Source organism: Mytilus californianus, unplaced genomic scaffold, assembly GCF_021869535.1.
Source record: "Mytilus californianus isolate M0D057914Y unplaced genomic scaffold, xbMytCali1.0.p SCAF_12, whole genome shotgun sequence".
Taxonomy (NCBI): Eukaryota; Metazoa; Mollusca; class Bivalvia; order Mytilida; family Mytilidae; genus Mytilus; species Mytilus californianus.
In genome coordinates, this window is record NW_026262604.1 from 1,292,739 (window position 1) to 1,307,078 (window position 14,340).

General features: G+C 32.4%; 1 protein-coding gene across 1 annotated transcript; it reads left to right on the forward strand.

Moving 5' to 3' along the window:
- Positions 1–2,229: 2,229 nt before the first annotated feature.
- LOC127722231 (ficolin-1-B-like) lies at positions 2,230–12,679 on the forward strand. The gene is made up of 6 exons (XM_052229127.1): positions 2,230–2,256; positions 4,424–4,520; positions 6,204–6,368; positions 6,795–6,815; positions 9,967–10,140; positions 12,669–12,679. Exons 1-6 carry the CDS (start codon positions 2,230–2,232, stop codon positions 12,677–12,679), a joined length of 495 nt encoding a protein of 164 aa, XP_052085087.1.
- The last annotated feature ends 1,661 nt before the right edge of the window (positions 12,680–14,340 follow it).

Sequence of the window (14,340 nt, forward strand, 5' to 3'; positions counted from 1 at the left end):
TGGTCTACTAATAAAACGTCATTATAGCTATTTTCTTAATGCTTGTAGTTTAAAGGTGTGGTTTGCTTGCTTGTTCTGTTTTTATAAATGTTTGCTTACGCATTGTAATTAAGATGGAGGAAATATTTATAAAAACAAGGCAAGCAAGCAAGCCAAACCTTTAAACTACAAACATTAGGAAAATAGCACAAAGATCATTCACAAAACTATCTTCATTTCACGATTGAGTGAGTGGTAACGTTTTCATCTCGCACAAACAATTGCCATACTTTTGACGCGTGGATGACTGGAAAATTGAGATTTCTCATGCCATTGTGTATATATCATATTCAGTAAAGAAAGTTTGAGCAAAAAATCTTGTCACCTAAATTTATGTCGAATTTCTTATAAATCGTTGTTACAAATAAAGAAATACGTTATTGTAAGAATACAAGGATATATTGAATACAGATTATTATAACACGTTTGAATGGTTCTATACCACGGGGCATAATCGCCGTACAATTGATTCCGCTGCATCTCGATGCGATTTTGGTAGATGGACCCTCCTTATATTTTCATCAAGACTAATTGACGTACTGTTCAGTTAAGTATTCAATTTTTATGAAAACATTGTATATTATTTATATCACATGAACACCATGTGACTATTTTAAATAGAAAGGTCTCTGAATTACGTGTAAACATTGCAAAACAAACACTCTGTGTAAGTCCAACTTGATAAAACTACAAATTGCGCAAAGTTGGTTAGCTCTTACACTAAATGCGACCGTTTTCTGTTTTATTTCATTTGCAGACATTTATTTCAAAAACTGACCTCAGAATTTTGTCAATGTACGATTTAGTCTCTTTGTAGTTTCTTTGTCTTTAGTAACGTTCGTTGTACATTCTTGTACTGTTCATTTCACAAAAGCTTTATGGTAGAAATATGTATGAAACGGCGTGGCAAATTTTCAAAGCTTACCAAAGTTTTAAACAAACGTTATATAAATGGATGTTCTATTCCGATATATTTTCGGATCCGTGATACATTGATTGCAAATTCATAAAAAAATATTTTAATATGCATGATATTAACGTGTATCACCTTAAGGATGTACTTAGGTGAGGTTTTAGAATTTGTGTCAGATTTTCGGACTCCATGATTTTTTTCTTACGATACAGGGTAAAATATTTTGGCCCATAACACCCATTTTTTCTTCTCATATTTGACTTCAATAGCTCATAAAAGGTCATTTGCCAATATGCCAAAAATTATATACACTGGTTCCTATATATTTCATTTTAAAAAAACACAGTCAAAAATCATAATTTTCGAGTTCAATCATAACAACCTAAAATGCCTTTGTTATAAAATAAAATCTTCAACTTGGCTGAAAATGTTCTAACATCGGCATAAATTCGGACAAATGATTGAAATATTCATGATCATGTAATTGTTTGGCCTATCAAATTTCAGCAATTAGCTGGCCAATGCAAAGGAAATGATTGTAAGCGCAATGAGGCCTGTATGCCAAGGGGACCTGACTTCTATTGTGTTCCATTACCGATTATTTTACCTGATTGTAGCATACGTAAGTTTCAATATTTCATTATATTTACAAAAAATAATCTGATCAACAAAGTGTTTCATTCGGGACCTTTAAGTGTTGGAGTGAAACAGCAAATTTTCTCCGTTTTTCCAGCAGCTTATCGGCTGCTTTTTAAAACATTTGCGTTGTCATCTCTTTTTATTATAAGAAAAGTGAAATTACAAATAGTTTAAAGAATAGTAAAGAAAGTAGTTCTAATCATGGATACACAAAATTTAAAAATGAATGGTTATTTATTATGTGCTTCAATTGATAAGTATGAAATTGCCAAATTACAATCTTCATCAGTTACATCACACTTACTACAAGAACAATCATTGTCCTCTATCAAGAAGGAAAGGTACTTTACATATGTTACTTAAGGACCCGTATGTAAAGAAGTCAAAAATTGGAAAATGTTATGCTCAAATAAATATTATTACCACAAAGTGTCATTGTCCAGCTATTCTCTGTGCACTCTATGTATATATCTGATATTCGAGATAAATATTAAGCAAGTCATAAACGAAAACAAATCCACTTTTTAAATTACTTTTTAGAACTGCGCCCACGTGATTGCAGTGATCTTCCTGTAGGAAGTGAATCGGGGGTATATACAATATATCCAACAAATGCTATATTTGATGTTTACTGTGATATGGATACAGCAGGATTTGGATGGACGGTAAGTGTAGTGAAGATGTAGATTTTTGCCTAGATATAGTTATTACATAATTGTGTCTATTTTTTACATAATATTGTTTTTAAATAATACAGAAATTTATGTGTTTTGTTATTCACTTTTGAAAAACTGATAACAATTCACGACACATTCATCAAATCCAAAGCATCATTGTTTTACTAAATGAAAAGCAAAAATTTAAAGTTTCCTTTTTTAATTAGTTTGTTGATAGTCTTGTTTTATTTTATCTTATTCTTTTGAGGATGGGTGTCATTACTTTTGGGGAGATATTATTTACTGTCTATGTTATTGATAGTTTTTTTCATTTCGATTTTATCCCCGGGATCTGTAAATTCGTATGAAAACCAGCGAAACTTTATTTAGGTTATTATGTATTGCTTGACCTTTATCTGGATTTTTGCTCCATTGATTTGATTATCTACACATGCAGTTATCGTTTATCCCGTGGCAAAGAGGGCTTATTTCTTGTTTGGAATTTGGTGACAATTCGATTTAAGGTAGCTGCGGTGTCTTCCTCCATCTTGGATTTTGCTTTATGTTTTGTTTTTAACAGGGGTTGGTTTTATATATGTCAATATCTTTGTACGTTAGCGAAGTGTTCAATATTAAGAAAATATATTGCCTACCCATGTTGAAATCAGCATAAAGCCAGGCATGATATAATTACTTCGATTCTGTCACGAAAATTTTGAACTTTTGTACTTCAATACACATTCAAATTTTCAATTGATGAACCGAAAACGTTATAGAAAATCAACAGTTGAACGATAAAAAAAATTACTTATATACTTACACTTACTTTTAGAATGATTTTATATATTTTCCTAGCAAGCAACAACAACAATACTGTCCATTTCGACAACCGGCGTTGTTCAAAATACAACTGTGTTGCAATTGCTATTGTGACTTAGAATATGTGTTTTATCATATTTTACGGCTGTATTTTACAAGAAAACAGACTATTTTTATTGATTAATTTTTTCTCAACTTTGCTACATAAGGGGAAATAACTCAGATAAAGTAATTTTTATAATAGAATGTATTGTGAATTTTCCCAATTTATCATCTTGAAATAAAAACGAGTTCGGAGACCCCTTTCTTTTATCTGAAAGCATATTATCAGAGCTGTCTTCCCATATATTTTATCTTAAAATTATATGTGTAGTTTTCTTATTAGCACACAAAATTGTGTTTTTCCATGCACAATCTATACAGAATCTGACACTTTTGCACAACTTGTAGCGTGAAAGAAAGTCCATTTGCCCATACTTTTTATTATATATTTTTGAAAAAAGTATGATATAAACTACATTTTGACAAATTATTTCAAAATTCGATGGATTTCAATTTAGACCCCTTTAAAGGTTTAAATAATGAAAAAGATCAATTCAAAATATAAACGGATAACAATGCAGCTGATCGAGACCCAATATGAATGTACGAGGAAATTATGCGGGATCTATATGAGAACATCCATTTCATGATACCTTTATTAACTTATAATAAATAACAACAAAAAGCTGACTGAGAACAAAAACAACTTTAGGAAAACTAATACAGGATCAATAGTAACTTATTGAGTTAGTTTTTCTGTACTAGACCTATATTAATGAGCAGTACTTGGGCACATGGAGTTGAGATAAATGCAAAATCCAAAACGTGTGTCAAGTCAATGGTTGATAGATTTTTATATTAAAAATCTGCATCTATTGACTTTCTATTAGGGTTGGTAAATAAATTAACAAATTATAAACGTGTTTAACATGTACGATGCCGATTTTCATGCGCCAGATACTTTTTTTCTTTCATCAGATATACATGTTTAATAATGCGACAACTGAGAACTATGATATTAAGCGAAACTCTATAGCGTACATTATCTGTTAAAACATGATAACGAAATGTCTTGCACAAAATTGTATATAAAAGATAGACATCATCAAACGTTACAATCTTGAATATTATATAACATTAATAATGATGTGCATTAAATATCAAAAGTAAGTTCACTTCTATTATCTTGTCCTGTTTTATGTGTTTTAGACAGCCGAATCGTATGCAGGAAGAATCATTTACGCTGAATTGAGAATTAATTCTACATTTCATTTACTCAATATTTTATTGCTCTACGATTCTGATATTTATAAAGGTTTTCCAGAGCAGAATGAATGGAGCTAAGGATTTTTACCGAGGATGGATTGATTATGAAAATGGGTTTGGAGATTTGATGTCTGAGTTTTGGTTGGGTAATTTCTTTACAATTCATTTAATACATTTTTTTCAAATTTGCAGAGTTAATATTACTTATTTAATATACACATTTTTCCTAAGTTTATATACGAGTTTTGGATAATTCTCTATTTATTCCTAAAACTGTTTACTCTCTACAGTCTATAATACCTAAATTTAAGTATATACATTTTAAACACAAGAAAACTGTCATGATATCCACATTGACGATGTAACGTAGACACTAATAATCTATGTTCGATGTCTCTTAAGGATGTTCACTACTCTGTTTCAAAATAACAAGCTTTTAAAAGGCTGTAATAAATTCATAGTATATGAATAACAGAACTAAAGAAGCAGAAAAAAACAAAGGTCCGTGTTTTGTTTTTTGAGATATAATCAATAGAAAATTTGGTCGGATTTTTCATACATTTAACACTGGCATCGTTTTTTTTTTTTAAAAACTATGAAAAAATAACAAGGATTGTCTAAGATTTTCAAAAATGGCGTTTCAAGCTATATGTAATGATATTATGAAAAAAAGTAAGGGTTAGTGGGCAAAATTTTTATTGGCAAAACTAGGGGATTCCGAATATCTGACAAAAAAGTCAAAAACAGGAGCAACGAAGATCCTTAAACAACGACAACTCGTTTTGACGGATGAGAATTTGGATATGTAACCAGTTTAGGTTAAAATATATTTATTGACTTTTAGTGTTAATTAAACTTACCACAATAAGTTTTGTTTTTACAAATGTCATTGATTAAACCAGAATAACAAATAGCAACAAACATAAAGCATAACCCTCTTTGATTTTTCAATTCAAAATCATTATTTCACAATATATAGTATTTTGCATATTGTTATATTGTTTTCGCTGCAGTGTTTGTTATTTGTGTGGTTTTTTCTTCTTCAAATTTTCATTGAATGATAGACCTGATTCAAAAATTTTCACTGTTATGTACACTGTGTTTCCATCTTCACGTTAGTTTTCGTTCTCGACCTTGTTATTGACGTTTCTCCTCGACTTATGAGTTTTAGGTCTTCCTTTGTAACATTCGCCTCTTTCCACAGTATTGAATTGAGTACATTTATCAAATCTGACATCCATTACGACATTTTTAAGCGCACGTGAGGCAGGACCTGCTCACCCTTCCAGAGCACCTGAGATCAACCCCGGTTTTTTGTGGGGTCGTGTTGGTCAATCTTTAGTTTTATATGTTGTGTTTTGTGCACTTTTGATTGTTTTTTTGTCTTTTCCTTTTTTTCCAGGGCGTTGTCAGTTTACTTTCGACTTATGAGTTTGAATGTCCCTTTTGTATCTTTCGCCTCCCTTTAAAGTTACAATCTAAAATAATGTTTACAATTTATAATTAGACTTATTACCGGGTTTGTACTGACATGAGCAACACGACGGTTGCCACATGTGGAGCAGGATCTGCTTACCCTTTCGGAGCACCTGAGATCACCACCAGTTTTTGGTGGGGTTCGTGTTGCTCAATCTTTAGTTTCTATGTTGTGTTTTGTGTTCTATTGTTTGTCTGTTGGTCTTTTCCTTTTTTAGCCATGGTATTGTCAGTTTATTTTCGACTTATGAGTTTGAATATCCCTCTGTCATCTTTCGCCTCTCTTTTATAACATTAAGTAAGACTCCAGGCGATTAACTTGAATATTGTAATGTCATTTTACTTTTAAACAGGAAATAACTTCATACATCTTCTTACTTCGACTGGAAACTACAAGCTTTATATCCACCTTGAAGATTTTGAAGGAAATTCGGCATATGCAGAATATTTCGAATTTATTTTAGGAGATTCTGCAACAAATTATAGGTTAAAAGTCGAAGGATATTGTGGGACTGCAGGTATACCATTAAATTCTCATCTGTTTAAAAATAACATATATAAATGAAGATATAGGATGAATGTCAACGAGACAGCAATGTAAAGGACATCATACAACATATATCTAAGATCTAATTGTATTAGTATTTTCCGTCCTTAATATTCATTGAAAAAACTGCAAGAATGTAAATATGAATCAAAATAGCACTTTATGAATTTGTTACATTCGAAGCCCTTTTCTTGTTTTAACTTCAGCAGGAGCGAGATCTCATACAAAACAACAGATGAATTTAATATGAAGTATTGAAAGTTTTGTAATTGATTTGTAATGTAGTTATTACAACAATAATACAGAGGTAGGACATTTCCGAAGGTGAGGTACGCAAGTATTAAATCGCAATAGATGTATACAACGATTAACAACTGCAATTGTTTGGATGTTTTAGATAAATTACGTGCTATTGATGGTAATTTTAATTCGGTGGACACTTTTAACTCTATACTCGTTACACTCTTCTTCCGCACAATCTTATCAAACAAAAGTATTCTATTTAATAAAATGGTCGTTTGAAAAGTCCTATTGCATATGTATTTGCAGTAACTCATATAAAGCCTTCTTGAGAAAAGTGAATATGCTAGATATACTTACTTGAAGTTTGATGAAATGGTAAAAGCTGTAAATTTTCTCCTTGGCAATATTTATGTACGTTTCGGCAAAAAAGTTTATCGACTGGTTGAAGGTATTGCTATGGACACCAGCTGCGCCCCTTGAATAGCAGACTTGTTCCTTAACAGTTATAAATCACAATATTTGGCCAAACCCAATAAAGACCGGTCTAAATTGCATTTAATTGATAAATAAGACAACACTTACCGTTATCTTGACAATGTTTTATTTTGTTAAATAACCAAGAATTCTCTAAATATACTGCCGAAATTTACCCAAAGGAACTTACTTTAAATAAATCAAATATAAACAGCATTAACTGTCCGTTCCGTTATTTACATATTTCAGTTTCACACAGGAAATTCTATACAATTATTTGTGACAAAAGGGACGATTGTTACTTTTCTTTTTTGGACCGTCTCACGGTGTTTATACATCCCAACTCGTTCACTATGCATGTGTCTGTAGTCACGTTTTGGATTTCAATGTACTACTGGTAAATTATTAAGTAAAGAATTTCGTTGCCACAAAGTATTTAAAACATTTACTAAAGGTACATATATTTGGTTTGTAAGTTTAGCTGTATCTTCATCAAGGCTTTTTGCCAGTCTGTAGGTTGACAGCTCTTAGAAAGAACTACATACTTGACAGTTTTCTTTTGTCTAGTGAAGCGATAATCTTGATCAACTTATTTTATTTTTCGGTTCATCTTTAGCCAAATCATAGCAATAACATACAACAATACACTCTGGTTTTACACAATGTGGTACATCGTCTTTCTTCTTATGTGCTTCAATACTATCAGAGATGCAGCTAAGACGACAATATTCCTTTTCACGTTGAGAACATTACGATCAGCTCCAGGACTTTGACATGCACAAATGACATATACATCCATATCGACAAGCTGAAAAAATAGAAGATCATGACTTATCACTGTCTTAATGATATAAAGAATAAACTTATTACAAATGGGATAACACATCCTTATTTTAACGGTGATGTTGTAAACCGAGCCCCGATATTTATATACGATCCGGGTAAAATTGTCGATCCTTTAAATGAACTTATTATAAAAGCTTACCAATTCAACACTGTTGTTAGTTATGTGAATATTGTTTTATCGGTATAAATATTCATTTTGTTATCAACAAATTAAAACCAAACTCAATATATAATGTCGATACCTATATTTTCGCATTGCTCAAAGATCGTGTTTTTCTTTCATTGTTAATGACTTCTTAAAAAAAAATAATGTTTGATGTGTACTGATTCATATTTTAGTCTTCGATACATGATTTGTTTATTAGTTTTTATTGTCCTTGGACTAGCGTTTAGTAACTGCGAGTACTTATATGTACATTGTGCCTTTTGTGTTGTTTGATAGTTTGTAGTTCATTTGTATTGATCTGATGAGTTAAGACCTTTTCAAATGATGTTTTAGTTTGTTTATACGTTGTACTTGTAACAATACTGTGTCAGGTTAGGGGAGGGTTTGGCGCCAGCAAACATGTTTAGCCACGCCATATTCTGTATGTGCCTGTCTCAGGAAGCTGTAATTCAGTGATGTCGGTTTTTGCTGTATGTCATATTTGTTTTTCTTTTATTGTTATGTACATAAAATCAGGCTGTTAGATTTATCATTTGAATTGTTTTACATTTGATAATGTGGGAGTCTTGTATCGTTTACTGTGGGGTATGGGTTTTGCTTATTGTTGAAAGCCGCCGTGGAGTGACCTATAGTTGTTAATGTCTACGTCATGTGGTCTCTAGTAGAGAGTTGTCTCAGTGGCAATCATTCCACATCTTTTTATTTTTCTAAAGACTTACCACTTCATCAAATCCTTTAAGCTACGAAAAAGTTAATTTGGGTCAGATAAATCAAAATGTTGCGGGATATACTTGTTCCTCCTACATGTCGATAATGTCATCAGAGGTTGTGATATAACAACTTGGATAACTTGGTATTGATGAATCACCTAGATAGGTGCTGTTTAATTCATAACTTTTTTTTAAACTTGGAACGATATATAGCTTGACATATAGTATAGAAATTTATATGACGACATCTAAATGTGTATTATTATTTTTGTCGTTTGGTAACCGTCACATTGACGTATACCCCTCAATATCTTCTCTGAATTATACAATCAGATCTTTCTGTAAAAGAAATTTTAGTTCTAATAAAAAGGTAAAGGGGAAAATAAAGGCAACAGTAGTATACCACTGTTCAGACTCAACTAGATAAAATCTCTCTCTCTCTCTTTCACATGTATATAGTCTCTTTTGATGGTTTATTTAAAGGGCAACAATGAAGAGGCTACGTTATCATTATTGTTTCTGATTTTTGTCACAAAAACCTATAAAAAACAATATTCTTTCGTGTTTTTTTTAGGGATATTATACTTTAATATTTGCATATTTCAAGTAAAAGACACGAATTGTTTATACTAACATTAATTAACGAAACGCAGTAAAATTGGTACCGTAAATGTTATTATTTCCTCTAGGTCGCTACCTCTGCGGGTGGATTTGGTCTCTCGAGTATCACCAGTCAAGTAACCAGCATGACAATACGAATATTGTTTGATTAAAATTCGATGCTGTAATATTTTGGAAATCTTTTCAATTTATGGAATATATCTCACTCATGCCAATCGATGATTTCTTGTTCGTATTTGGCTATACTTTATGTCCTTTTTTGTTGATTAGATCTTCAAAGTTTGAATTGAGTTTGGATTTCCAACAATTTTGGCCGCGAACATCTCTGGAGAGTTAAAAATTGTCGAAACGCTCACCTGGCGCAGTAAAATTTGTACCATTAATGTTATTAATTTGCAATACTTAACGTCAGATCAAATTGAGGTATTATCAGCCTATTTCTTGCAAAGTGTTTATGATATCAGTTTATATTAAATTGAATCAAATCCAATCTTTATTTATTTGCTCAGGAGATAGCCTTGAGTGGCACAACGGTATGACGTTTTCAACTAAAGACAATGATAATGATAGAAAAGAATTCAGCTGTGCACAAATGCATAAAGGAGCATGGTGGTACACTGGATGTCATACTTCTAATTTGAATGGGGAATATTTAGGAGGAAATCACTCGAATTATGGCAATGGTATCATATGGTATACGTGGAAAAAATATTTCTATTCACTGAAATCTACTAGAATGATGATTAAACGGCACTAATAAAAAGTTATGAAATACCTAACTTCTGTTTCAAAAGTACACAGTCAATGAAATTTTATGAAAGTGGTTTAATGAAGTAACTTATAAACAATTTGAAGATAAGCAGAGATTTTAAATTATGTGCTTACTGAAGAGAAATAAAATTTGGTACTGGTATTGTCTTATTTTTATCCATTAACTACCTATCAACGTTCTGTTTGGTGAAAAGTCAATTTTGAAAACTATGGAATAGCTATCCGAACAGAGAAAAACACAAACTAAAAACTAATTTGGATGTCCTCGTGCTGCTCCTAAATGTCCAAAAGCAGTAAGGAAACTGATAAAATTGACACAGTAAAACTGGTACACGAAAAATACAAAGAACAAAAACCACACAATACAACACTGCCTAAATAATTTTAAGTCTGAAACATGTTGAATTTCATATCAACTAAACATTCTGAACTTTAAAAAGTTCAGTTTGTTAAGAGTTTTAAGTTATTATTCAGATATTTTCCTTTTGTAAATTCAGTGCTAAACAGATATTTTCCCTGTAATCAATCCAAACTCCGATGGCCTGAGGGGTTTCTTATCCAGACACGCCATATTCCGAGGTGTATAACTAACTTACATCGTTTGATGTGTTTGAGCTTTTGATTTTGCCATTTGATTAGGGACTTTCCTTTTTGAATTTTCCTCGGAGTTCGGTATTTTTGTGATTTTACTTTTTACACCCGATGCTAAATCCTATATTTGTTAACATTGATTATTAAATGAAAAAAGAACGAATAGCATATTTATTGACAATATCAAACCATGATTTATAAGATTTTTTTTTACATGAAACCCCACTAGTATCTTACTTTGGCTAGTGAATAGATTTTACAAATGTCAAAGTTGGTGTTTTGCATATTCCCGTTAAATCCATGTGCTTAGATGGATCAGCAGGTCAAGGTTGACCGTTTCATGCATTCTTATTACAAAAAAAAAACATCATGCTCCTAGTATGCAGTTGTCCATATGGACGGGTATAAGATTGACGACATTTTGAGTCAAGCGTTATATTTGGCAGAAGAAACTAAAGATAAAGGCAACATTATGACCCAAAGTACTTACCTGTATCATATCAGTTTAATGAAGGTATTCATAAATGTATTTCATATGTTACGGTTTTATAAAAAAAAAAAAGCCCCCCCCCCACCCCCTCTTCTCCGGAATTAACAAACATTCATACTCTGACATACTGAGGGATAGGTGTGTCTGGATTTGAAACCCGACGACCGGACACGCTCAACATACAAAAATACAGATTGAATATTTAGGAACTCCCTTTTTGGGAGTAATAAAGGGAGGGGGTCCGGGAGTCCGGGAGTTAGAATCCCCGTTTTTTTAAGATCAATGCTTTAGAATAGAGACATATGACTGGGATCAAAAATTTTACCTTCAAGCAAATGAGTATTTAAAGGATTTTTTTTTTATTCATAATAGATGCTTAATATTTTTTTCGCTGTTGGAATTTCCTAAAATGTGTTTTTTAATATCTTGAAACAATTTGTAGTGAACACTATTAGTAATTTCTTATGTTCATGCTATTTATAAAATAATCAATTTCTATTGTTATTAATAACAATGGACTGTGTTTTCGGGATGCAGAAGCAGGGGTTTCCAAAAACCCCGCTCGTCACACTCTGTTGTCAAAATACATTGTTATTCGTAACAATAGAACTATTCAATTTACACTTGTTTCAGAAATAGAAACTATGAAGTATAACAATAGAACTGGGGTGTAAGTGTAAGATCACCACGATGGCCGGAGGCCAGAGGGTGATCTAACACTGACACACCAAGTCCGAATGGGATAACTATTTAACATCCCAGCTGTTTTTAGATTATATAAAAAAAAAACAAATACGCTTCATAAAATCTACATTAGAACGCCACACAATCATTATAATTACTTTATATATTACTGTATAGTATATATGTATTAGCCCCGGACACAATATTTAAATATTTAAATCTGCTAAATCAACAGAAGTTTGTATCCAGTCGACCTGGTGTAGGGGTATGACTCGTGGTTCTATATGCTAAAGGTCTTGGGTTCGAATCCCAGCAAAGACACTGGATTTTTTCTACATAAATTTTGAAGGTTGTCTTTTCCGTATAAATAATTCTAAGTTTTATTGTTGATTTGACATTCCCGCCAATATGTTACAGAACAAATGAAAGCATACAGAACAAATAAACTCAAGCTAGGGTGATCTGGTAGGGGTGATCCGCCTCAGATCACCCCTGGTAGAACAAAGGAGCTGGGATGTAAATAACAGTTATCAAATGAGGACGCGATGTGTCAGTGTAAGATCACCCCGATAGCCGGAGGCATAGACACTGGAAATTTTGTGAGTTTTTTCTACTCAATTTTGAAGAGAAGTCTTGAATCCGCATAATTACATACCAACTCCTTTTTTCTTACAGGGGTGATCTGAGTACCCTTATAAGATCATCCTACCTTGAGTTTCTTTGTTCTGCATGCTTTCTTTTGTTCTGTAAAAATCCAATAAATGTCTGGTATCTATGCGGGGAATCGAACCTAAGACCTTCAGCATAGGATACATACCTCTACACCAGGACGACTGGATACAAACTCACTGTTAATTTAACATATTTAAACATTGTATCCAGGGCTCATATAGGGTAATTACCATTTAGTTACTAGTATATATAAAGTATATAATAATCATTGTGTGGCATTTTGCATTAGATGTTATGAAACGTAAATGAGTCTAGAGGAGCTGCGATGTTAAATAGTTATCCCACACGGACTTGATGAGTCAGTGTAAGATCACTGTCCGGCCTCGGGCCATCGGGGTGATTTTACACTGACACACTGATTTCAAATTAAGGTAGGGTGATCTGATAGGGGTGATCCGACTCAGATCACCCCTGTTATAATAAAGGAGCTGTGATGTAATTAATCGTATCATTTGATGGTAGTTTTAAAGATGTCTTTATGGCAATATTTAATCCAACAAAAAGCTACGAGTGAAGAATTATACTATACAGGTTGAAATTGCTGGTCTCGAGGACAACGCCAGATCAAGGCTCTTTTGACATGCACCATGCCAGGAAATGTACTTTCCACTCAACTACTGTATCAGGGAAAAACTGACTAATTTCATCCTCCAGTGAAATTTTCTTAAGGTTGGGATATTCATCATTCTGAAAACCATTTGTCCAACTAGCAAACTAAAACTATTTATTGTCACTTTTCTCTTGTCTTACATTCACGAATAACGTGACCATTTAAATCGCTCACTTAAACAACCAGCTCTTGCAATATTTGACGTTTATGCTGCTCACCGTTTTGAATCTTTCATTAACAAATTGCAGAAAGCAGGCATAATAATTAATTATGCTCCGGGAGGGTGTACTAGAAAGCTGGTAAAACTGTCAAAAAAGTTGAAATTAAATTTAAAGTGGTCAAACATAAATCCAATACACAGCAATTGAAAAGGTCAAAGATAAAACAGGTGTAATCCGTAACGGTTGGTTGAGAAGTGGAATGTTGACAGTCGATAAATAAATGATTGTATACACACCTGCATGGCATGTCTTACCTGAACATTAATGTCGTCTGATCTATGTGTTTTCATAATGTATATGTTTATTTCAATTTCCATTCAGTAATAAAGTTTGTCATTTACTCATTTTTATTTTGGTACATGCCCAATTAAAATTAAGGGACAAACTCGCGGCGATTTGTTTTCGTTTTTTTTTTTAATGCTCGCGAAATTAGCGAAAATAAATCGATTCCGAAAATAAATTGGTTTACAATATTCTGGTATCTTAAAATCTAAAACAGTGAAACATATCTAAAAATGTGTATGATTCCCACCTCTAAAAGAAAAAATGCATTACATGCATATCTTCTTCTAATCTGAATTTCACTGTGCGTATTGCTGTGTGTTTATTTATTCTACATTGGCTAGAGGTATAGGGGGAGAGTTGAGATCTCACAAAACATGTTTAACCCCGCCGCATATTTGCGCCTGTCCCAAGTCAGGAGCCTCTATCCTTTGTAAGTCTTGTATTTTTTTTTTTTAATTTTAGTTCATTTGTATGTTTTGGAGTTTAGTGTGACGTCCAT